The sequence below is a fragment of the Epinephelus lanceolatus genome, chromosome 22, assembly GCF_041903045.1.
Source record: "Epinephelus lanceolatus isolate andai-2023 chromosome 22, ASM4190304v1, whole genome shotgun sequence".
NCBI lineage: Eukaryota > Metazoa > Chordata > Actinopteri > Perciformes > Serranidae > Epinephelus > Epinephelus lanceolatus.
In genome coordinates, this window is record NC_135755.1 from 1,946,425 (window position 1) to 1,972,548 (window position 26,124).

At 40.1% G+C, this 26,124-nt stretch overlaps 1 protein-coding gene across 3 annotated transcripts in view; it reads right to left on the reverse strand.

The window, feature by feature from the left end:
* Positions 1 to 5,841: 5,841 nt before the first annotated feature.
* LOC117272809 (uncharacterized) overlaps positions 5,842 to 26,124 on the reverse strand; it is a 33,085-nt gene continuing 12,802 nt past the window's right edge. Inside the window, exons 13-21 of one of the 3 annotated variants that reach the window (XR_004502972.2) lie at positions 25,759 to 25,858; positions 23,586 to 23,625; positions 23,428 to 23,479; positions 22,885 to 22,993; positions 18,886 to 18,969; positions 18,040 to 18,157; positions 13,029 to 13,119; positions 10,373 to 10,508; positions 5,842 to 9,211 (exon numbers count right to left, since the gene is read on the reverse strand). Coding sequence is in view for 2 of the 3 variants with exons in the window: in XM_033651879.2 (XP_033507770.1) it covers positions 10,434 to 10,508; positions 13,029 to 13,119; positions 18,040 to 18,157; positions 18,886 to 18,969; positions 22,885 to 22,993; positions 23,428 to 23,479; positions 23,586 to 23,625; positions 25,759 to 25,858 (669 nt within the window). In the remaining variant the exon portion in view is untranslated. Of the gene's footprint in view, positions 10,509 to 13,028; positions 13,120 to 14,584; positions 15,794 to 18,039; positions 18,158 to 18,885; positions 18,970 to 22,884; positions 22,994 to 23,427; positions 23,480 to 23,585; positions 23,626 to 25,758; positions 25,859 to 26,124 lie in introns of those variants that run through there. The other 2 variants (XM_033651879.2, XM_033651881.2) reach the window with 2 other exon arrangements.

Below are 26,124 nucleotides of genomic sequence, written 5' to 3' on the forward strand. Positions count from 1 at the left end.
GCACTCAAACTTTCCACCGCAGCAAATGTTGCTCTCTCTCTCTCACACACACACACACACACACACACACACACATAGAGACGTGAGTGTGGAGCATCATGGGAACTCTGCAGCGAGTGGTTGACACTCAAATGGAGCAATGCTGAGGTTACAGCGGTTCACCTTCCCCAGAAAACCACCAAATGGCTTCACACACACACACACACACACACACACACACACACACACAGAGTTGAGAAGTTGAGTGTGAACTGCAGACTCAGCTTCTGTTGGTTAAACAGTGATGACAGACTCTCACCGCATGTCAGTGATCAACAGCTGATATCTTCTTCTTCTTCTTCTTCTTCTTCTTCTTCTTCTGTGCCAAAGAAAGTGAGGAAAGGTTGGGTTTTTTTACAGCGTGGGGACATTTCTTAGAAAGGGAGGACATTTTTTAAAAAGAAGGACACAAGAAAAGGCATTTTTAGAAAGTGGGGACATGTTTAGAAAGAGAGGACACTGTAAATAAAAAAAGACATTTTTAAAAAGTAAGACTTTTTTGGGAAGTTAGGGCACTTTTAGAAAGTAGACATTTTTAAATAGTGAGGGCATCGTACGATAAAAAGGACATTTTTGAAAAGTTAGGATATTTTTAGAAAGTGAGTCCACTTTACGAAAGGGAGGACAATGTTAGAGAAAACAGGACATTTTTTAAAAGTGACAGCATTTTTGGAAAGTGAGGACACTTTTCAAAAGTAGATGTATTTTTATAAAGTGATGACAATATTAAGAAAAAAGACTTTCGTAAAGTGGAGACATTTTTTTTAGAAAGTTGGATTTATTTTTAGAAATGAAGGACACTGTGGGGACATTTCTTTGAAAGGGAGGACATTTTTTTAAAAAGAAGGACACAAGAAAAGGCATTTTTAGAAAGTGGAGACTTTCTTTTTAGAAAGGTACGACACTTAGAAAGTGGGGACATGTTTAGAAAGAGAGGACACTGTAAATAAAAAAAGGACATTTTTAAAAAATAAGACAATTTTTTAAAAGTTAGGCCACTTTTAGAAAGTAGACATTTTTAGAAAGTGAGGATGATGTTGGGACAAAGAATTGTTGTGAAAGTGAGACCACTTTAAGTAAGTGAGGACAATGTTAGAGAATACATGACATTTTTTAGAAGTGACAGCATTTTTGGAAAGTGAGGACACTTTTCAAAAGTAGATATATTTTTATAAAGTGATGACATTTTTAAAAAGGGAGGACGATGTTAGAAAAAAACAGGAAGTTTCATAAAGTGACAACAACTTTGAAAAGAAGGACTTTTGTGGGAAGTAGGGACGTGCACAGATGTCCTTACACAGTGACCAGCTGTTTTTAGAAAATGCTTTAACACGCATTTTACTCAGGTTGTGTTTCAACAAATATGCGTAATCAGTGCCGTCAGGTGGTTTGGACATGTCCCACGTAACTGCAACATCCTGAGTGTCTCAATCTTCAGCTTCTGTTGTCTTTGTTTTAACTTTGAGCCTCAGGCATCTCCTTCTCCATCATATTCATCAGCCTGTAAACGTCCACACCTAAACGCACCAAACGTATGTTTTATATTAAATCCAGTGTTTACGTACAATAGTTAAAACATCTAAAATAAAAGACACCAAACTGCAAGAGCGGTAAAATGTAAAGGTTCATGTGAGAAAAACTTTGTTAAAATAAAGTTCTTCATCACAGCTGAAGATCATCAGTCTGAACGAAGCTGCAGCTTTAACACTCGTCCAGCTGACTGAATGCTGCTGGAGGGACGCCACACGTCTTATCCCTGTCACTCACTCATTCATTCATTCATTCACTCATGCTCCTGCTGTTTTCTTCCTCTAAAGAGAAGAAGAAGAGGATTTTGGGGGATTAGAGGAAGATTATAGAAACACACACACTGAGCCGTCGCTCCCTGCTGAGTCAGCCCGACTGCTGCTGAATGACTGCAGAAAGATGAGATGTGTGTTGATGTGACCCCGACTGAGCTGCAGGAGAAAAGGTGAATGAAGCTGAGTGACGGCGTGAAAGGATGAGTGAGAGAGTGTGTGTGTTGCCCTGCATGGTGTTAATTCTCTGCAGCAGTTTAAGGTTGGAAACATTTAGAGGATAAAAAACTAAATCAGCATCCTGTGAACAGGAGATACTGCAGCCTAAAACTCCGCCCCCACACTGATCTTAAATCAGTGATCATTGATAATAACTTATGATTAGTGACTACTTTTAATTTTTACGACTGTTGACTTGTGGTGTCCTGACTGTGACTCCACCATGAATGACTCCATCACCTCCATCAGGTTAAACATCTGGATTTAGTTGCCCTGATTCAGATGGTGGGGGTAATTCAGTAGTAAGAAAACAACAAAGTCTCTGGATTATCTTGAGTTCTTCTTGGTGTGGAAGAAGTTGACTGGTCTCCCTAAGCCCCGTCTCCACCAAACCCTTTCAGTCCAGCACCTTTGGAACCAGCAGTAAGCCTTCAGACATGGTACCTAGACCCTCGGTGTGTTCAGACAGTCCTCTTAAATGTGGGCGGGGTTGTTGTCACTCACTGCTCCGTCCAGCACTCGCTGTATTTCCTCATCAGCGGTGACACAGATGGAAGTCTGCACCTGGTTTATCGTCCACAGAACGAGGCTGCACGCCCACATTTTCACAACAAAATAGAACAGGCTGCAGTGAGAGTCTCTCTCCATGGGATATTTAAAAATAGCAGCTTTGTGCATCTAGTCCTTCTCAGGCAAGCTCAGGGGTTTAGTGTTGCTGTAGCCCACAGGAAGTGAGGATTAGAATATATGACCTTCACATAATCCGCTCCAAATTAATCTATATTTTTAAAGTCATTACTAAAAGTGTGTGTCATATAAAAACTAAAGTGATGGTCAAAGTTGTCACAGTGAAATTTAAGGTGTGCTGATGGATTCACGTCATCAACTCATGCATTGAGTAACATTACAAGTTAACGTTCCACCTTAAAAGTTGCCGGCAGTCGGCCCAGTGAATGAAGTTATTTTTTTCTCTTTCATTTTATAGTTGTAGTTTACTGATGTATGAACAGAGGTTACATAAAACCAGAGTGAGCGTCCTCTACTGACCAATCAGACTGCAGGGTTTCTAGCTCCACCTTTTAGTACCAGATCTGTGTGCTAGGTACCCCAACAGAGGGGGGACCAAACATGGGGACGCTAAGGAACACTTCTTTTTTTTTTTTTTTTTTTTTCCTACTTGTCTGCATTGGTCTTCATAGTTTAGCGCCACTAAAGGGTGTAAGCTTCTTGTGAAGATTGATGCACTGTTAATCTTGCAGTCAAGTATTTTATACCCATAATGCGTGGTTGCGACCATCACCCACCCTCCCTGGAGACTAGCCTAACAGCCTTTATTGGAAAAACTTCCTAATATGAGTCAGAGAGGGCCGTGATAGGAACGCTTCTGTTGGGACCATCCACAACTTTCACTGTGGAGACAGAAACTATGAACTGAACTGAACCAAATTGCTCGGTGGAAACAGGGCGTTAAGACTGCTAACCTCAACCCCGTCCAGAACCTTTTGGATGAACTGGACTGTGAGTCAGATCTGATCAACATTACACTGTCCACATACTTTTGGCCATGCTGTGTAATCTGTCTGAATATATGAAGTGGGAAGAAGTCCCAAGAATGTCCCCACAATGTCCCAAGAAATCTAAAGATGATGAAAGAATTGCGGTCGAGTTGTATACAGTCCAACTTTGGGAGTTGGTGTGTGTGTTGGTGCGTGCAGAGACGACAGAAGGGGAATAAAAAGAAAAGAATAATGAGTGATGAGATGTCATTTATCATTTATCTCCTTTTATCCTCCCTGACAGACAGACAGAGAGAGAATGTGTTGCACAAAGACAACAACATCATGACAAACGATTCAGCGGACGACCTGCAGCTCTCACACTGATTAATGAACACACACACACACACACACACACACACACACGCACACACATACTTGTTCCCATGCTGTCTGCATGTGATGAATGTTAATCACAATCTTTCATCCTCAGCTTGTTGTCTGACTGACGCTGAGACGTTTTGTGTTTGTGGGAAAACAAGTTCGTGTTTCATTAAAGGATCAGTTTCACATCAGTCGTACCTCTCCACGCAGACAGTTCATTCATCCAGGTTTTCAGATTTCTGCCTCCACACAATACAACAAAGATAACAGAAATTCTGCTGATCATTTAAAATCCAACAGTCTCTTTTAAGAAACCAGATTTCCCCGCTGAGAAACAAAAATGGACGCAGCTTAAACTCTGAAAAAAAGATAGGAAATGGACCTTGACAAACATCTTGTCAACAGCTTTTATAAGAAGTACGGTATTTTCTCTTAAGCCCCTCCCCCACTGCACAAAAAACCTGGTAACACCTGTTTACATCTGGCTTTAATATGTAATGGGAAAGGTTACAATCTGCATTCACACCCGTATCCCGACTCTGCAGCAGTCACAGGTATTTATCGGTTCCAGCTCCGATAGGCAGTGAAGGAAATACAACACCCAGGTGAACATGCTAATTTTAGCTCCTTAACTGGCGAGATGTGATGACTCGCTGCCACAAGAGTTTGAAAGAGAGACTGAGTAAGTAAGAGATCTACAAAAAGAGGTAACCACTGTAATACTTTCACTGGCCTCCATGCTGCTTTCTACTGTTTACTAACCTGTTTTAAGCCTGTCCGTGACGTCAAACATGACACACCAAAAAACAAACAAACAAACAAACAGAAAGACATACTCATCTGCTGTCTACTGGCTATGGGAAAGGAGTCTATCACCTATTTTTTTAACAGGGTTACCTGTGTTTTAAAATACCTGCATACACACTAGTTTTGGAGGAAAAGGAGTATTAGAGGAATACTGCCAACTTAGTATTGGCAATGTTTGATATTTATTTACATTTTTTCAGGTTTTTGTACGACGTAATTTTTACCCATGTCTTAAAAAGTGTTTCATAAAACTCTGGAGGTGAGTTTCATGAACAGTATGCACAAAATTCTTCATCAAAATAACCAATAACATTTTTGTTCCGGACTGTAATACCTCAACAACTACTTCATGGACTAACTTGAGACTTGGGACGAACACTCATGGTCCTGTGTGTCTTAAATAACAAAGGATCTACCCCTGTTTGACCACAGTTAGCAGAAGCAACTGAACTACTTCAAATTAGATGTGGAGTTTATTTTTCTGTCTCTGCTGTTTGTTTTTAAATCTCCTTGAATAAAGACGGTGTTCCACTAGACTCGATGCTTGGACATTTGCTTTTTCATCCAATGAGCCAACACTTTGATCCTGACTGAAGGTTTTCAACAACTACTGGATGGATTGCCATAAAATTTGGGACAGACATTCAAGGTCTTAAGTGTGTTAAAATAAAGGAATAAAAGCTCCTCCCCTGTTTAATACAGTTGAACCAAAGCGTATGTTTTTTGGTAAAACACCTAAACTAACTGCAGAAATGGACCACGGTGCTGCTGGTGTCTGGTAAAGTCATTGGTAGGTCTGAAGTAGTTGTTTTTTTAGTTTATAATGTATTGCATTATCTACACATTTATTTATGCATGTGACAGTTTTTGTTATTGATATGGTTTACATTTCTGTCTTTTTTTTTGAAATTTCATAATTTTGAGACATCTTGTGGTCTTTCTCAATATGATATTTGGATCCAAAAAACTCCTGGAATTGACATTTAAAACAAAATGTTGTAACTAAGAACAAGGAAACAAATGTTTCAGAACTGTCATTAACACTTCAGCACAAACACAATGAATAACATTAACTTACAACAAACAGAAGATTTGTTCCCAAAAATATTTTTAATTTGTCACTTCAGTTTAGTATCTACAAAATCATACAGAAGTTAATAACTCTTTTAATGCATTCAGTGATTTTCTGTCTAAGCAGAAGAATCAAACTTCTACAATAAAATAATCAAAGATGGCAGAGGAGTCATTTTTTTCTTTACATGTTATAGTTGCTTGAATTTTTGAGTTTTAGAGATATTTTGGAGATATTTCCAAAATGTGCAAAGAGAAATAACATGAGAAAATGTTGACATTGAATTGGTTGTAGTGATACAAAAAGCACTCATGGTTCCACATTAAGGCTTCACATGGAGAACAGAGAGTTTGACCATAATCCTGTAAACTTTGTAATGTACCGAAAAGGTCAAGAGAAGATGAGAAACAGAAAACAATGTCTGAATAATGCACTTACAGTTTGATTCAGTCACAAAAAGAGAAATGGCAATTTAAAAAGGGTCAGTGGTTTAAATCCCAGGTTGGAACATCTAAAGGTGTAATAACGATAAGCTGCCCATGAACAAGGCACTTCAACTGTTAGTTGTCCCAGTAGAAGATGACCTAATCTTCCCTGTGTTGTTTTTCTGTGTATCCTAAGTATGTTACATGATATATATCAATAAAAACATCACATCATAACTGCTGTCCAGACATTTACCTCATCTACCTGTTAATACAATACAATGTTTGCTCAGTATTTGGCTGCAAGTGCACGAGAGAAAGTGGCGTCGATGTTAATTATATGCACAAAAACAGTGTTCTGTTCTCTCACAAGCTGCATCACTGATAGATTTTATAGCTTATTTTGCAGCCGAAGCATTTATGACTGGTGTGAGCGAATCCCCAAATAAACTGTCTCAATCAGAGACTAAGAACAAAAACTGGTTTTCTTCCAATATAAAGAAGGTAGGGCTTGTTGTTGTCTCTGTTGATTGATTTAAGTGTTAAAGTAAAAAGACCTTCTGGCATTCCACAAGGCTCAATGCTTGAACCTCTGCTTTTGTCACCCTACTAGTGACATTTTGTTCCAGGGTAAAATATCTTCTGGGAGAATTACACTGAAATTTGGAACAGACGTTCATGTCTTCAAGAAAACAAAAGAAAACAAGCTCCTCTGTGGATTAATATTGCAGAGTTTGACCAGAGTCAGCTGAGCTGAGTTTTTACAGTTTTATTGGTTGTTTTATAACTGTTAATAGGACCTAACACTCTCTGGTGTTCCACTAGTATCAATTCTTGCGTTTTCACAGCAACTTGCAACACTTTGGTCCACACTGAAAGATCTCAAAAACTACTGGATAGATTAATATAAAATTTGGGGTCTTGGGTCAAGGTCTTGGGTGTCTTAAAATAACAAAGGAAAACAAGTTATACCCCTGTTTGATATTGCAGAGTTTAATCAGAATCAGCCAAAGAACCTTGAGCCTTTTTGCTTGTGTGTGTGTGTTGTTTTTTTTTTGTTGTTGTTGTTTTTAAATCTACTAAAATGAAAATGGTGTTCCACTTGGCTCAATGCTTGGACCTTTGCTATTTTGCCCAGCTAGCCAACATTTTGGATGGATTACCACATAAATTGAGACAGTCAATTCGAGGTCGTAAGTGTGTTAAAATAAAGGAAAAAAAGCTCCTACCCTGGTATAAAACCCAGGTCTAGACTCAAATGCCTCAACAACTACTGGAAGGATTACCATGAAATTCAGGACGGATATTTAAGGTATTGAGTAGCTTAAAACAAAAAAGAAATACAAATTCTACCCCTGTTTGATATTCCAGAGTTTGAACTGGGTTAGCCAAAGAGCTTGAACTGCTTTGACTTTGACTGTTTTTGCAGTTTACTTTTAATCTACTACTGACATTTTGGTCCAGACTGAAATAACAACTACTGAGTGGATTACCATAAAATTTGGGACAGACAATCAGGATCTTGAGCGTCTGTCTCTTCACCTGTTTCTTTTAGTTCGTAGCAGAACCATAACTATTTCATATAAAAAAGTGTGGAGCCTTTACATTATATATTTGGACCTTTGTCCCACATGAAGTGAGGACGGACTCAACAACAATCCCTGCTGATTTAAAAAAAACAACAACAACTTGTGTTTAGACCCAAATATTTCCTGAAGGAATGTCTGATATTTGTCTCAGACAAAAGAAAGCATCTAAAATTACTAAAACATGCTCAAAAATGAGCAACAAATGCTCGCAGATCTTTTCCTGCACACATACATCAAACAGGCCTGACATGTTTTTCTGGGGGTTGCATGAAGAATTAGGTGGAAAACATTGTTTCCCAGTGATGGATTGTTTCTCCAACTAATTAACTCACAAATCTTGCAGATATTTCTTGGGAATCGCAGGGTCGGAGCTTTGGGAAGCGGCAATATGCTGGACAGATGTGAATCTCAAAGCTCTGCTCTCAAACTTCGTCATCATTAAGATGTGAGCGCATTTCCACACAACACTGCAGCTCGTGTCTTTTTTCAATTTGGTTTTATGGAAACAAGAAATGAGCTGGAATTTACAGCCTCGATTTTAACACCTCGCTCTGCAAATGCAACCACTTCAGTGTCTTTAAATCCCACAGACATACTGATGTTTTTTTTATTCGTCCCATGTGACTGTTTTTATTGGTCTGATTTACACTCATGAAACTCTGCTTTCAATTCACGTCTGGACGGATTTGTTTTGTTGTCATTTATGATGCTTTTATTGTGTGTAAAAGTCTTTGTACGTCTGTTTAGAAGACCATTGTTTTGTTATTGTTCCAGGCAGACCGTCTAATGTGGTTCTCTTATGTGTCTGGGCTCGACCATGTGAGCAAATGTTTTTTGGATTCAGCAGAAGGTCACAAATCCAACAGCAAGAGTTCAGATTAAATACTGAATTCATCCCAGAAAGGTCAAAGTCAAGGGTAACAGCAACAGTAGCTCAACAGTTTTCCTGGAACTCAAAAATGGACGCCAGGAAAGAGTTGGACATCCAAAGAGAGTCAGGTTTCATCTTTACTGATGAGAGCAAACTGCGGCAGCGTGAGGAGGAAGATTTGGGAAAGGGGGATATGATTCAGAGGAGGTGGGTGAGATGAGTTTTCAGCCACGACGGAAGCTGCGGAGTGACTCCGACTGCAGCTTCAGTCTGTTTGCAATTATGGATAAACAGACTGGAAGCCAGAGAGCTGGTTTTGGTGGAAGGAGACACACATTCCTGCGGGGCGGCGAACATCGGAGCCGGGTCGTGTCGAGGTGAATCAGCCGGGGGAAACCAGGCGTCCCGCCCGCTCGGCCTGAGTCTCTGATGTCTGACTGGAGCGTCTCACAGATCATGGCAGATACTTTGTTTACCCTCCGAGGGAAACCCAAACCACCACCGCTCCTCCTTTAGAAGGAAGTCAGAGGTCAGGAGCAGCTCGCCTGAAGCTGGTGAGGAACTCAGGTCCAGATTGTGAAGTCTACGTGGACGTTTACCCCCAAAAATGTTCCCTTTACCCAAAAACTGGTCCAAGCTACAGAGACAGTTAAAGGAACAGTTCAGCCTAAGCATAAGTTGTATATCATCCTCACCTCACTGGGCTCTCTGTGGTGCCAGGAAAAGCTTTCTATCAAACACTGTAAACAGACTTTGAAGGAGTCTGAACAAAGGCAGCAAATAAGGTTTTTAAAAAGGAAGTTCTTGTAAACACATGCAGACAATGAGTTCCTTCGCAGCAGGATGATCCTTAAAATGCTTCCTTTAGCACCCACTTTGGTGAAAATAGTAGTGTTTGGATTTCAAAGAGCTCACAACTGGATTCAAGACACTTATAACGCTGCACAGGAATCTTCAAAACACTTCTTTGGATGTTTCATAACCTTCCTTACTTCCTTTCGTTTGGACTCCATCATAGTCTGTTTCAGCCTCTACAGGGTGTGACGATGCTAGATGCCACCATGTGGTAACTAGATGCCACCATGTGGTAACTAGCCACGATGCTAAAGTTAACGTTAGTCACCTCAGTTTACGTAGAGTGTGAAGGCTCGTTAGTTAGTTGAACCCTAACGAATCTCCCTCTCTGGGTTCTCCTCTCTCCTCTTCTTTTTTTTGCTCATAGTTTGATCATTTGGTTTATTATAAGTTGGATCTTATTTTTCTGTCAATCATTTCCATCATTTATATCAACATGAATTTAATGTGTCAGATCTGGGAACAGTTTTAAATCTGAACATGTGAGATTTGAGATGAGAAGCTGTGGAGCATCTGATCATCCTGAGGCTGTGTGAACTTTAGTGCAGCAGAATTGTTGTGGTGGTGTCTCCTGGTGAAGCTGATTAAAACACTGTTTGATGGAGTTTTATTGGACTGAAGCCTCTCGTTTGGTTCACAGAGTGAATCTGTGCTAAATCTCATGAGGCTCATCTGTGCCCGTGGACTGCAGGAATAAAACTCAGTGCACGAAACATAAATCTGTGACTGTGATCTTGTGTTCGTCAGGTTTGTACATGATGCATCAGTGATCCGTCTGTGTTTCTGCTGAGGTTAAACGTGTTGAGAACATCTCACCGGGAGGTTCCTTTACTGTCATGTGTCGTTGTTGTTGTTGTTTGTATTGTCTCTGTGTGTCTCAGTCCACCAGTGACTTGAGGTCTGGCAGTCCTTTGAGTTTCAGGTCCAGCAGCATCTGACCGTAAGCTTTACCCTGAGAACAGACAGGAAACGACACTGAGTCAAGACTGTGTTCGTTCTCACATGAACGTGTGTGTGTCTGCCTAAATGTGTCTGGATTTACACATTGTGAGTGTGTGTGTGTGTGTGTTGGAGTTTTACGGGTCAGTGCAAAAGAGTGAAGTGTGTGTGTTTCTTTGATGTGCTTTGGATTCCAGCGAAGCGGTAAAAAACTTTACAGGAGCATCTGAACAAAAGATGGAGAGGAGGAGGAGGAGGAGGAGGAGGAAGAGGAGGAGGAAGGAGAGTTACAGAGAGGAAGGTAAAGGCGTTAAAGAGGACAAGGGACTGTCACCGCCATGAAGAGGAGAGAGGAGGCTGTTGGGAGCTTTTTGCAGTGATGGAAGGATCAGATATTTTACTTTAAGTTGAAGTCACAACACCACAGACGGACTGAGCAGCAGTAACAGGGAACAGGAGGTCGCCGGTTCAAGTCTCCATACAGACCACGTATGGTGCGTGGACTAGCAGCTGGAGAGAAGTGTTAATTTTGATGGCTATTTAAGGTTAAGTCTGAGTCTGGAGACGAAAATCTTTATTAGTTTTAGTCAACGAAAATTTAAAATATTTTATTCTGTGAAAATTCAAAATGTTTTATTCGTTGAAAAGTCGTTAAGTTTTCTATCTGTTTTTATCTTTAATCTAGTGAGGCTAATTCATGTAAAAATGTTTTATTTGATGAAAATTTGAAATGTTTTAGTCGATGAGAATTTAAAACGTTTAAGACAACTTGAATTTAAAACGTGTTAGTCAACAAGAATTTAAAACGTTTTATTCAACGAGAATTTAAAACATTTTGTTCAACGAGAATTTAAAACGTTTTAGTCAACGAGAATTTAAAACGCTGTGTTCAATGAGAATTTAAAACGCTTTGTTCAACGAGAATTTAAAACGTTTTAGTTGATGAGAATTTAAAATGCTGTTTTAGTCGACTTGAATTTAAAACATGTTAGTCAAAGAGAATTTAAAACTTTTCAGTCGAAGAGAATTTAAAACATTTAGTCAACAAGAATTTAAAATGTTTTAGTCGACGTGAATTTAAAAAGTTTGTCGACATGAATTTAAAACGTTTTAGTCGACAAGAATTTAAAACGTTTTTTTCAATGAGAATTTAAAACGTTTTAGTCGATGAGAATTCAAAATGTTTCAGACGACGAGAATTTAAAACGTTTTTTTCGACAAGAATTTAAAATGTGTTAGTCGAAGAGAATTTAAAACTTTTCAGTCGAACAGAATTTAAAACCTTTAGTCAACAAGAATTTAAAACGTTTTTTCAATGAGAATTTAAAACGTTTTAGTCAACGAGAATTTAAATGTTTTGTTCAACGACAATTTAAAACGTTTTAGTCGACGAGAATTCAAAATGTTTTAGACGACGAGAATTTAAAACGTTTTAGTTGACAAGAATTTAAAATGTGTTAGTCGAAGAGAATTTAAAACTTTTCAGTCGAACAGAATTTAAAACCTTTAGTCAACAAGAATTGAAAACGTTTTAGTCGACATGAATTTAAAACGTTTTATTCAATGAGAATTTAAAACGCTTTGTTCAACGAGAATTTAAAATGCTTTGTTCAACGAGAATTTAAAACGTTTTAGTCGATGAGAATTTGAAACGTTTTAGTTGACGAGAATGTAAAACATTTTAGTCGACGTGAATTTAAAACATGTTAGTCAAAGAGAATTTAAAACTTTTCAGTCGAAGAGAATTTAAAACATTTAGTCAACAAGAATTTAAAACGTTTTAGTCGACATAAATTTAAAACATTTTATTCAATGAGAATTTAAAACGTTTTAGTCGACGAGAATTCAAAACGTTTTAGACGAGAATTTAAAACGTTTTATTCAATGAGAATTTAAAACGTTTTAGGTGACAAAAATTCTAAATGTTTTAATCCACTAAAATTTAAAACGTTTTAGTCGCCAAATACTGAAAACATTTTAGTCAACGAAAATTCAAAAATGTTTTAATCAAAGAAACTTAAAAATGTTTTAGTCGATTCAGTGAGGCTAACTCATGGATCATAAATCAGACTCGAGGTGACAGGTTGTATAAAATAATGTGTGTGTCATGTCTCCAGCAGTGTGTGACAGGTTTAAGGGCTGATTTACGAGCACACACTTTCTGATCATCATTTGAAAAGCTCAACATCTCTCTATGTATGCTCTCAACAAATAACTAATGTGAGCCACTGTCTCATCTGGTTGACTTGGTGTGGGCCGGCAGGTTTTTAACTTTGCAGAGGCGAGCATTGACAGTAGTTGCCTGACAAAACTCGTCTCTTCAAGGTTTCACTCCCACACATCAGAGGAAATGTGTAATTGTGAAACTTCCCCACATCGAGCTGCAGATTCAGCTGCATATCAGTGACTGGACAGAAAGGGAGGAGACGAGGTGATGAAAGAGGAGACTTCAGAAACAGGAAGTGAAGAAAGGGTAGAAACTGTGTACTCTGTGTACTGTGTGTGTGTGTGTGTGTGTGTGTGTGTGTGTTACCTGGGGGTCACTGCGTAGAGACGCCACCCCTCCCCCTCCCAGTGAACTCTGCAGGACGAAGTTGAGGCCGTGGATCCCCGGCAGAGTGTACCTGCAGAAAGAACACCAAAAATACAAACATGTAACCATGGCAACGCAAACCTTCACACCTTTTAAAAACCACACACAGTCGAGTAACTGTGGTGACACACACACACACACACACACACACACACAGAGGCCTGCCAGCACAGCCTGGCACCATGTGTTGGTATGGCGGTTTACTGCACACGTTAATGTGTGTGTGTTTGATGTTTTAATGTGTGTGTGTGTGTGTGTGTGTGTGTGTGTGTGTTAGCAGTTGCAGAGGGGGGAGGGGTCAAACGTGATCATATGCAAAAACCTGAGTGTGTGCGTCTGCAAGCAGTTAAGTGTGTGTGTGTGTGTGTGTGTGTGTGTGTGTGCGGGGCCTCCTGCAGCTTTAACGAGTGGTCGGGGGTGCACTAATGAAGCGCCTGTTGCGGCAGGGAGGCGTCTCGGGGTGTGAGAGGAGACGCAGGTCAGCGAGCTTTACAACCTCCACCTCATAATTACGCTAATCGCTAACACACCGCCGCGCTGACTCACCGCTCAGACACGTCCGCCAGCTGCACACGTGTTCAGCCGTCTCCCTCCATCATACCTGCAGATTGAGAGCTAATGCAGCGTGACACTACTCGTCTTGTTTGTGCAGCTTAAAAGTGTAACTTCTGCTCAACAGCGCCCTCGTGGCCACACAGGGTAATTACAGAACATCTGCATTTCTCTCTATTGTTGTTCCTTTTTCTTTTTTCGTCTTGTTTTTACTTTGTGATTAAACATTGAAATAATCAACTAAGACAAGATGAAACGTGGTGTGACAGTGGCACAGGTAGAGAAAACTCCTGAAGTCTGTGAACTTAACTACAAATAAATATCCATCTGAAGTTAGCTAACATTAGCCACGCTAAGCTAATGATCCACCATTTTGTTCCAGACTGAAATGTCTCAACAACTGTTGGAGAATTGTCATGAAATTTTGTACACACATGCACGAGGCCCAGAGGATGCTTCCAACTGACCACTGAGACACTTTAGCCCCGTTTCAACCAAGCCGTTCAGTTCGCTACATTTTTTCTGTTCCCACAGTGAAAGTTGTGGATGGTCCCAACAGAAGCGTTCCTTAGCGTCCCCATGTTTGGTCCCCCCTCTGTTGGGGTACCTAGCACACAGATCTGGTACTAAAAGGTGGAGCTAGAAACCCTGCAGTCTGATTGGTCAGTAGAGGACGCTCACTCTGGTTTTATGTAACCTCTGTTCATACATCAGTAAACTACAACTATAAAATGAAAGAGAAAAAAATAACTTCATTCACTGGGCCGACTGCCGGCAACTTTTAAGGTGGAACGTTAACTTGTAATGTTACTCAATGCATGAGTTGATGACGTGAATCCATCAGCACACCTTAAATTTCACTGTGACAACTTTGACCATCACTTTAGTTTTTATATGACACACACTTTTAGTAATGACTTTAAAAATATAGATTAATTTGGAGCGGATTATGTGAAGGTCATATATTCTAATCCTCACTTCCTGTGGGCTACAGCAACACTAAACCCCTGAGCTTGCCTGAGAAGGACTAAATGCACAAAGCTGCTATTTTTAAATATCCCATGGAGAGAGACTCTCACTGCAGCCTGTTCTATTTTGTTGTGAAAATGTGGGCGTGCAGCCTCGTTCTGTGGACGATAAACCAGGTGCAGACTTCCATCTGTGTCACCGCTGATGAGGAAATACAGCGAGTGCTGGACGGAGCAGTGAGTGACAACAACCCCGCCCACATTTAAGAGGACTGTCTGAACACACCGAGGGTCTAGGTACCATGTCTGAAGGCTTACTGCTGGTTCCAAAGGTGCTGGACTGAAAGGGTTTGGTGGGGTGGTCTGAGACGTATTTGACCATGTCTTTGTCAGTGTAAATACTGATGCGACCTGATTTCTCTTTGACTTTGTGAAATCTTATGGAGTGGGACTAAACACTCACATTGTCTTTAGATGTGAGAACGTGTCTTTTCTAAGTCCTCTGATGTGTGGTAGACACAGGTCATAAAAACAAGTCAGTGAACTACAAACATTCCAAACTACTGCCGATAGAAAACAACTTGGTTCGGACACTTTCTAGAAGTAAAGAGGTGAAGGTAGGTGCCTGCATCGATCTAGAAAGATGTACGAGCTTTTAGTTTATATGCAACAGAAATATCCTTGATTTGAAGTGTGTTTAATGTAACTCAAAGATACTTCAGATAAGGAAATCAGGCTCAGTAGTGGTGTCTTTCTGTAAAGCTAAACATGTTCTCTTATTACAGTCCTTATTCTAAGACATAAATCAGTAGGAACTGGTACATTCGGCTGTACTGGATTCATAAATTTAACAGAGATTTATTCTGTGCAGCCTTTGACGGCTCAGCAGTGGTTCACGTTCTGCCAGCTGCCTCGGAGTATCTGTGATGTTGCAGAAAGCTCGTCCTCGTCTGTTGTTTGGTAAACTACAACCCTCCCTGTCTTCTGTTATGTCTGGGTTGCTGTGTCGTTACCTTGGAGCAGCACTGTGACAGTCAGTAATGTTTCTGGGGTTGTGTCTTGGTTTCAGTGGACGTTGTGTTCCTGGTTTGTCTCAGTCAGTTGTGGTTTTCTTCCTGACTGCAGTATGATGCTGTCGAACCGCAGTGACTTCAGCACTCTGTTAAGTCTTTGTCAGTGTGGTATCTGTGGGGTTTCAAAGCGGAGCCAGGAACATGGTTAAGATGTTTAAACGGGATTTTAGACTTCCTCTGGTTATACTGGCGAACACAATAACAAAGTAGAATTACCGCCCTGTGGTTGTATGACTCCGCCCACCAGTCCAGTGTCTTTGACAGTCTCCATCCATGTCATGAATTCTTCAGTTGTGGACAAAAATATGTTTTGTGAGGTCACAGTGACCTTTGAACACAAAATCTAATCAGTTTATTCTTTGGTCTAAGTGGACGTTTGTGTCAAATTTGAATAAATTACCTTAAGGCCTTCTTGAGATATTGCTTTCACAAGAGTGAGACAGATGAGGTCACACTGACCTTTGACCACAAAATCTAATCAGTTTATTATTCAAAGTGGACGTTTGTGTCAGATTTAAAGAAATTCCTGTCCTGTGTTCTTGAGATATTGTGTTCACAAGAATGAGACAGATGCAGGGTCACAGTGACCTTGACCTTTTACTATGAAATCCAATTAGTTCCTTGTTAAGTTCAAGTGGATGTTTTGCCAAATTTGAAGAAATTCCCTCAAGGTGCTCTTAAGATACTGTGTTTACAAGAAGGAGATGGATGCAAGGTCACATCAACCATGACCTTTGACCCTTGAATACCAAATCTAATCATTTCATCCTCGAGTCCAAGTGAACCTTTGCGCCAAATTTGAACAAATTCCCGCTAGGGGTTCTTGAGATATTGCGTTCAAGAAAATGAGGCAGACAAGGTCACAGTCACCTTGACCTTTGACCTATGACCACCAAATTGTAATCAGTTCACACTGTGACCTTCTGCATGTTCCTTGGACAATATTTTGCACATTTCTCCAAATTACAACCACCTTTAAAAACTAAAGATGCACCAACGCATCTCTCCTTGTCTTGTTGACTGCCATTGGCCTATTGGCAACTGGCTCGCATTTTGCAACCTGCAGAACTCTGTGTGTGATCGAAGCCTTACTGAACAATACGAGACATTTAACTTTGCTGTCTGACAGTTTATATATTCACTACCTGTGGACAGATGTCATGGTGGCTGCAGTTCATTCCCACATACTAATTACAGAGCTACTCTTTAAACACAGAGACATCACATGGGTCCTTACTGAATATAAATGGAGCCATCAAACGTCTGTAGTGACGGATTCATGAAAATGGTGAGTTGCAGTTTGGAGATGTGAAAACTTCAAGTTAAACTATGTCAAAAACAAGAGATAATTTAACTTGTTGTGACCTCGGAATGAAAAACCAAAGTGAGCTGCAGCATGAGGCAAGGAGTCGTCCTGCTGAGCTCGACAGATAAACAAGAGAAGAAGAAGAAAACAGAACACGGTGAGGTTAGTGTGGTTTTCCTACAGTTTGAGTAACGTGCTTCGTTTCCTGTGTGCGTTTCCTGTGTGCATTTCCGGCGTGTGTTTCCGGCGTGTGTTTCCGGTGTGTGTGTGTGTGTGTGTGTGTGTGTGTGACTAATATCTGCTCAGCTGCAGATGGTGCATCTTGTTTTTCGGTGTGTTCGTGCTCTGTTGTGTCTTTTAGCTGAAGGCCGACGTCTGACAGTAATTACAGGAACCAAAGCCGCTAATCGCTGCTGCGGCATGCTCTCTGTGTGTGTGTGTGTGTGTGTGTGTGTGTGTGTGTGTTCAGTTGAAATGCTGTATGGAGGAGCTGCACACAAACACAACCACATCCTCTCTTTTACACAGACACGTACAGTAAACTGTTGTGCTGCTGATCACTGCTCTGATTTTTGATGATGTTCAAGAAAGAAATAATTTCTGTTCCTGTGGGTGTTCAGAGGCTGACGGCTTGAACAACATGATACTGGTTAAACTGTGTTTCTGGTGCAGTTTTTGTTTTCATGCAACAAGTCAAAGAGTTTGCAGTCATGCGAGCAGCTCTGTGAGGCTCAAGCCCCGTCTCCACCGAGCAGTACAGTTCATTGTTTCTGTCTCCACAGTGAAAACTTGTGAATGGTACCAACAGAAGCGTTGCTAGCGCTAGCTAATGTCTGTCTGTGGAGAGTTAACTTGCCAAACTGAGCTGCAGTATGAGGTGAGGAGTCGTCCCTCAGTTTTAAAAGCGACATCATACTGAAACATCTGAGATACGACTGCAGAGAAACAACAGATGAAATTTAGTTTACTGATGCGTAAGACAGAGTCAGACCTTCAGGTGTTTCCCACACAGACGTCAACACGTAAACCCTCACACACGGCTCTCTGCTCACCGTGTGACGGTGTTGTTCACTCCAGGCTGGATCAGATGAGAGAAGTATTCCTCCACCACAGAAGAAGTCAGGTGTTTCTTCAGGTAGGGAAAGAAGAGGGGGTGACGAGCTATCACTCCTGAAGGAAAAAGAAAACATGTCTTTGACTTGTAGATGATGCAGTTTGGTGCTTTCTAAATGTTATTTGCCATTTTCAATTTATTACAAATAAAGCTTCACTCTCTCTTTGATTTAAAACATGTCACCAGACTGAGGCCTCAGTTATCGTTAATATCAGACAGTGACAGTTCGTATTAAAGGTTTTTTGCTTTCTTGTTGAGAGTTAGAAGAGACGATCGATGCCACAGCCAGCAGCTGGTTAGTTTAGCTTAGCATAAAGACTGGAAACAAAGGGAGCTAGCCTGGCTCTGTCTGATGGTTACAAAATCTACCTGCACTTCTACATCACGATATTTCATTTAATAATAATATTCAATTTTCCTAGCCAGGGAACCAGCAGAGCTACTGGTCCTAGCAAAGAAAAATGAGATATAAAACTTTAGATGTTCAGTTTCCTGCTGCTTTCAGTCTTTATACATTATATTTAACAGACATAAATGACAGTAGTATTGATGTTTCATCTAACTCTCTGCAAGAAAGCAAACACGCAAAACTTCCCAAAACGTTAAGCTTTAAGTAAGCTTTGATTTTAGTCTGATGAGCTTCTCCAGTTAGCTGATGATGCTAGCCTCTACTGCTGAGAACTTCTGCTCTGCCACTCAATTCTGTATCAGCTTGGTGAGTTTAATCCCACGTTAACTTGTGCAGCTCTCTGGACAGTAACGTGTTCTCTGAGGAGTTTCTCACCGATGTTAGCAGAGTCTCCTTTGTCTCCACTCCTGGTGTAGGCCAGTTCCTCCAGTCTGTAGCTGTGTGGTCCACTGGGCAGTCCTGCACACACACATCAAAATTTCACACAGAAGATCTATACAATCAGCACAGTTTCAAGATTAGAGTCACCAATTCAGTATCTGACCAAATGTCTCCCCTTCTGTTCCTGAGATATGACGTTAAAACATGATGATGTCACAGTCAAGCTGACCTTTGACCTTTTGACCTTCATTATTTTATCCTGTTTGACATTTGTGTCAAGTTTGGTCAGAATTAGTGAATGAATATATAATGTATATATATATATATATATATATATATATATATATATATATATATATATAATATATACATATATCCATCATACTATATATATACTATATATATAGATAGATAGATAGATATAGATACACACACACACACACACACATTATATATATATAAATATATATATATATATATATATATATATATATATATATATATATATATATATATAGGCTATACTGTATATACTGTATAAACACAATATATACAATACAAAACATAGTATAGCATATTAATAATATAGCATATTAATAAATTTATTAATATATTTTAATAAAGAAAAAGCTTGATTGTTGATTGAGTTTATTTCTCACACTCACTCTCTTTTATACCCACAGCCATCAGACTTAATAATTCTTTGTTAAATAGATGATCTTACAGACTTCTTTGAAATTTCCTTTGGGGATTAATAAAGTTCTTCTTATTCTTATTACATTGACTGCTGTGATCCCTCAAAAGTAGTAAAAAAAAACATTTTCAATATTTACACTGAAATTAATTTTGGTATTGGTATTATAACTATGAAAATGGGACTGTGGTCAAGATAATTTGAAAAAAGATACAGAAGGATGAGCAGCAGGGGATATTTGCAGCACAGCTGGTGGAAAAGTGAATATGTGCACAAAGGTGTGCTATACATAATATGCTATACTATGTTTTGTATTGTGTATATTGTGTTTATACAGTATATATATATATATATATATATATATATATATTATATATATATTATTTTATACAGTCTATGATATATATATATATATATATATATATATATATATATATATATGTATATATATATATATATATATATATATATCCCACTCTGGGGTTGAGGTGAATAAAATAACTGTGTTGTGACCTAAATAACATGCTGTTGCTATCTGCAGAAAGTATTAAAGCATGAAATCCCGCATTTTTAATGTACAAAAGCATCCTGTATCATAACTACATGTGTGCCGTTTGTAACAAACCAAACCGCGTGAAAATCAGTTGAAAATTCAGTGAGTTGTTCTATTTTACTTGTGCATACAGCTCCTTCCTCAATAGAAGTGAATGCATTGTGGAGGCGAAGCGAGACCCATCCAAGATGGTGGCCGGCGAGGACGTCGGCTCTGATAGGCAGCGGCAGTCAATGCGGCGTCTATGTATATATGTCTATGGTTTGCGTCACCGGCGCACAGTGCATCTTGGGATAGGCTGGGCCACGAAGGATTCATCCATTGCATCCTCCAAATTCTAGGAAATAGGGCTGCTTTTCTCGGCTGCATCTGAAAGAACCTTTCAAAACGGGACGGCCTTGGTTACGCAGATGTGACGCCATCGGTCGTCAGATGCAGCCTTGGAAGGCTGCAGCCCCTGAACTGAGACATAGCTACTGTGTCCACAAATATGTTAAGAAAATTGTTTCAAATATGCTGTTGAAGTTGGTTTCAAAGTTGATATTTCTGGTTATTTCCCTATAAAAAAAAGTACTGACAACTACAGCGTATTGCCAATAAATCCTCTATTAAAGATCCATTAGCTCTGCCTGTGTGGTGACTGATTCATGACTGATGCCAGAAAGACTTTTATTTTGCTTTGTTCATTTTATTCTCTGTGTTTTATTGAGCAGACGCAGTAATAAAATACATTAAAATAAAAATACAAATCACAGCTGTTTTGATTTTTTCAGTGAAACCAGGTGAGTGAATATTAAAAGCAGCAGCTCCGTCTTTTCTTTCTTCATCTGAATGTTTTCATTATGTTGGTTTGTTTTATTGTGTTTGGAGGACTTCCTGTTTTCAGCCTGGAATGTGAAGAGGCCAGGACTCTGTGTGTGTGTGTGTGTGTGTGTGTGTGTGTGTGTGTGTGTGTGTGTGTGTGTGTGTGAGTGTGAGACAGCTTAAGGAGCGTCTCTGTGTGCTGACTATTTGTTCGGGGCCATGTGAATGCAGCGTTGGTGAAAGGATGAAAAGTGGCACAGCTTGTACTTCTCAGGAACAGAAGATGCCACACACACACACACACACACACACACACACACACACACACACACACACAGTGTTGGTTGTGATTATGGAGGTAATGGGACATGGGAAGATGTCGCCCTCTGTAGGCAGACATCAGTAACAGCACAAACCGTCCATCATCAATAACTGTTCACAATCACTTGTTCATTCTGTCACTTTTATTTTCTTATGAACACATGAACACAGATGGTGAGGTGAGACACGACCTTTGACCTGCTTACTAACCAAAGGCTGAAGCTCTATAATGCAAAGATCCTTCAAGCCCCCTCAAGGGCCCTGGAGCTTCCTCAAGGACAATCTCAAACCCTGACGCACCATTCAAGTTCAATCAGACGGGTGGGGTTAAGGTGGTGTCCATGCTGTGAGCACCAAAATCCACCGTGTCATCAGCACCCTGGATTCCTGGAACTTCCTCGAGGACTCTGTGACCCCTCTTACCCCATCCAAGCCCCTCAAGGACCCTGGAACTTTCTCAGGGACAATCTAAAATGCTTTAATAACCCCTGGAACCCCTAAATCACCACTCCAGTCCACTCAAGGACAATTTAAACCAACCAAAGGAGCATTTGAAGCCATTGAGGACATCTGCAACCTCTCAAAGGAGCTGTACGCCACATTCAGAACATATTCAGACTCTAGAGGTCCAGCGGGACACTCACAGAGGGAGTGTGACATCACTCTCTGCTCAGGAAACCATCACTCCACCATGTCTTTCAGTAGTAAACAGTCATTTTGCACATACAAAACCTTAAAAGACCAAGACGCAGCTCCTCAAAGAGTTTCATGTTAGTTTTTTCCGCGATTAAGCAACCAATGAAATCTTGCCGACTAATGACCTTTCTGGTCGACTATCGGAGGGCAGCTCTCCCAAAGACCATTTGAATCTTGTCAAGGATTCCTTTTATACTCCTAAGAGCCAATGGTGCCTCACGACGGACCCTGTAAACTTTTCAAAACTAAAATGGAGGTAACCATGGCAACAGCGCTGACGCTTCAGGCCCCATCAGCACTGACTGAAAAAACTAACCTGACCTCTGGTTAAACCATCGACTGTATAAAAATATGGACATAGTCACCGTGACATCACCCATTGGTTTATGAGGAGCGGGTTTGAAGCTCAAAGTCGGCGCCAGTGCCTGTCTCCGCCCAACTTCCGGGCCAATCAAAAATGGGCAAAGAGGCAGGCCAAATGAAGCCTGGTTGCTTAAGCACGCCCACCTCGCTCGAAGCTGCTAAGTTAGGCTAACGAGCTAGGCTAACAAGCTACACTGGTTTGGCTAGCCCTGTGGTAAAATTTAAACAGATGAGTTATAAAAAAAATCACCCCCCGTACAGTTGTCATGAGAGGGGAAATTAGCTATAGAGACCAAAACCGTTTTTTGCACCAGGCTGTAAACATGTTTTTATTTCTGCTGTAAAGTTGAGCATCTTAACATGGAGGTCTATGGGGATTGACTCACTTCTGGAGCCTGCCTCAAGTGGCCATTCAACGAACTGCAGCTTGTGGCACTTCCGCATTGGCTTCACTCGTCATCCCTGGAGGTTGCCGCTTGGGTTAAACTGACTCTCTCTGACCCTTCAATATTCGTAACTGTCAGATGTAATGTAAGGAACATAACATGGTGCCCTTGTTTACCTGCGTCATGTTCATCCTCTGCTGAGGTGGGAGGGGCTTCCTGCTCAGGTCCGTCTGGCTCCGCCTCTGTGAGAGACTCCACCAGCTCTCCACTGATGTGAATGTCCACCTGCAGAGAGCTCAACGTGAACGAGTGTCGTGGGACTGACAGTCAGTTCAAATAGTTCGACGACAAAACGACATTTTTATTTAGCTTCCTTATTTTTTCCCTTTTTATTGAACAACAGAGTGAAAGAGAGAAATAAATGCAACTGTGTCTGAATTCTGTCTGAATAAATTCATCCTCAAACAAAGCAAAAGTAGTGAGATTCAAGACTCAGCAGCTTTTCTGTTGTCAGCTTTCGTATCTGCGTACACAAACCAGCCGTTGGTTACTAAGACTTAAGGAAGGACTTGAAACACAAACACAGACAGTTCACAGTCAGTTCTTCTCACTCTGTGACTCATCAGGTTCCTTCTTTGTTAGAATTTCCTGAAAACCCCAAACTGCTGCGACAGCTTGTTTTTTCTTGATAAACATTCGTCAGCTCAACTCAGACTCACCTTCAGCTCAGATTTGGGATGTAAGAAGAAAAACGGCTTCAGGACGGGAGACCTGGAGGGAGGACATGACTCTGGTTATTGTGGACAAAGTGGACACGTGAGACATGGCTGTGGGTAAATTCAATCTTCAGGGGATAAAGATGCATATTTAAACTCACACTCTGGGTCGTCCGCCCACGATGCCGGTCAGTCCGGGAGCTGTGAGCATGGAGACAAGAAGAAGGAGGAAATTTAAAAACATAAAAACACTGATCTTTACAGTTGCAGCAGGTGTAACAGCTGGTCTGAGCTCAGCTTCAGCTTCCTGCCCCACTTACAGTTCAACAGCACAAACAGCTGAGTCACACAGAGTTCATGCTGAGTGCATGTGGTTGATTTGAACTGGTTACCATAAACAAAACCCAAATTCAGGAGGTCACAGCCCTGCTTATCTGCAGCATGGAGGATATTAATAAATGCCCTGAGCAGGGAGTGTGTGAATGTTTCACTCACAAGGTTAAAACAGAGTTCAGGCTTTTTAGACACGAAGGAAACCACACCCTCTGCTCATCTCTGCTGCAGGGTACAGGGTCGAGGCTATAGCTGTGTGCAGCCTGAGGTGCATTGTGGGTAAAGTAGTAGCCTTTTTCAAGAAAATAAAGATGATGGCTGTGGAACTGGTACATGCGTATGTCTAAAATGGCGGCTCTCTGGCTCTGCAGGGTGCTGATACTGTCACAGCTGCCTGGTGACCAGCAGCTGCGCAGGGTCTAACCTATGTTCAGGCAGCAACAGAAAGTTTGCTGATCTGCCTGCTCTGGCTGAATTTGCCAACTAAAGGTCCGCCTCAACGGAAACACAGCATGTGGACTCTGTGTTGAGGTGGGTGCCAGTCTTTTGTTGACGTTAGCGGACTCCATTTCTTGGCTAACATTAGCTAGTGTTGCACACTGAAGAGGAGCAAGACACTTAGGAACACGCATAACGTCACATCCTTTGGATTTCTTGAATAATTCAACCCAGTCCGTCACATGGAAATCAATCCACAGGCTGTCAGAGAGTGCTCCAGAGATAACTGATAGTTCACAAACATTTCAGACATTTAAATAATATTTTTGGGTATTTATTGACTTTTTTTTTTAACATTCTTTTTCATTCAATTTATTCATAATTTTTGGACTATTTCATAAACTTTTTTCTGACATTTAAAAATATATTTTGGACATTTTATCAACATTTTTCAGACATTTTATAATCTTTGTTCTGACATCTGAATAATATTCTTTGACATTTTATTAACTTTTTTTCTGACATTGTCATAATATTTCTTGGTCATTTTATCAACATTTTTTGGACATGTTATTTACTTTTGTTCTGACATTTTAATAATATTTTAGAAAATTTTACTGAATTTTTCTGATATTTTAATAATGTTTTTTAGGTCATTTTATCAACATTTTTTAGACATTTTATTAACTTTTTTTCTGACATTTAATGAATATTTTCTGACATTTTATTAACTTTTTCTCTCACATTTTCATAAAATTTCTAGGTCATTTTATCAACATTTTTGGACATTGTATGTACTTTTCTTCTGACATTTTAATGATATTTTAGGACATTGTTTCAGACATTTTTTAAGACATTTAATTAATATTTTAGGACATTTTATAATCTTTTTTTCTGACATTTTATTAAATTATCTTCTGACATTTTCATAATATTTCTAGGTCATTAAATCAACATGTTTTGGACATTTTATTTACTTTTCTTCTGACATTTTGATAATATTTTGGGACATTGTTTCAGACATTTTTTAAGACATTTTAATAATATTTTTTCAGACATTTTATTGAAATTTTCTGACATTTTAATAATGTTTTTAGGTCATTTTATCAACATTTTCTGAACATTTTATTAACTTTTTTTCTGACACTTTCATAATATTTTTCTGACATTTTATTACCTTTTTAGTAATTTTTTTGGACAGTTTATCAACATTTTTGGACATGATAGAGTGCTGCAGGGATGACGTCTTTTCTGCGTCGCCCTGGTACATTTTGGATTATTGCAGAAATAAAACTGTGGCAAACAACTGGTCCACAGGGTCCAGATTTCTCCTCAGTCATCAGTTCAAGGTCCATACAGTTTAATATATTCAGTGTCACACTTGTGTTTGTCATCAAGCTAGTTTACTGTCTCAGTCAAATAACGCTCTGTTAGTCTCTCACTCTACAGCAGGAAACAACACTTCAAAATAAAAGCTCTGCGCAGGAAATTCACTGTACTTTAAAACAAAGTGGATTTTTTTAACACTTGACACGTTCGCAAGTCAGATGTTGTTTGTCGTACCCATGCCGGTTCCTGCAGGAGCGACTTCTCTGGCGAAGAGCTCAAGAGCTTTTTTCTGTTTGTGATGGACGGCCATCCAGAGCACGGCCTCTCTGGAGCCCTGATCAAACACACCACAGACACAACATGGTGTTAATGACAGTCCTGCCTGCTTTCAAACATATCAGACAAACAAGAAGAGGAGGGAAATGAGGGGGAGAGGATGAAGAGAGACAAAGACACAGAAGAGTGGAAGAGAAAAAAAGGGAAGTGTGTGAGGTCAGCAGCGTGACACAGGCTTAGCTCCGACCCTGACCTGCTTCTGGTACAAGAGAAGTTTTGGGCGGATGGAGGGACGAGGAGAGAGTCTGTGAAACAGGATTAAGT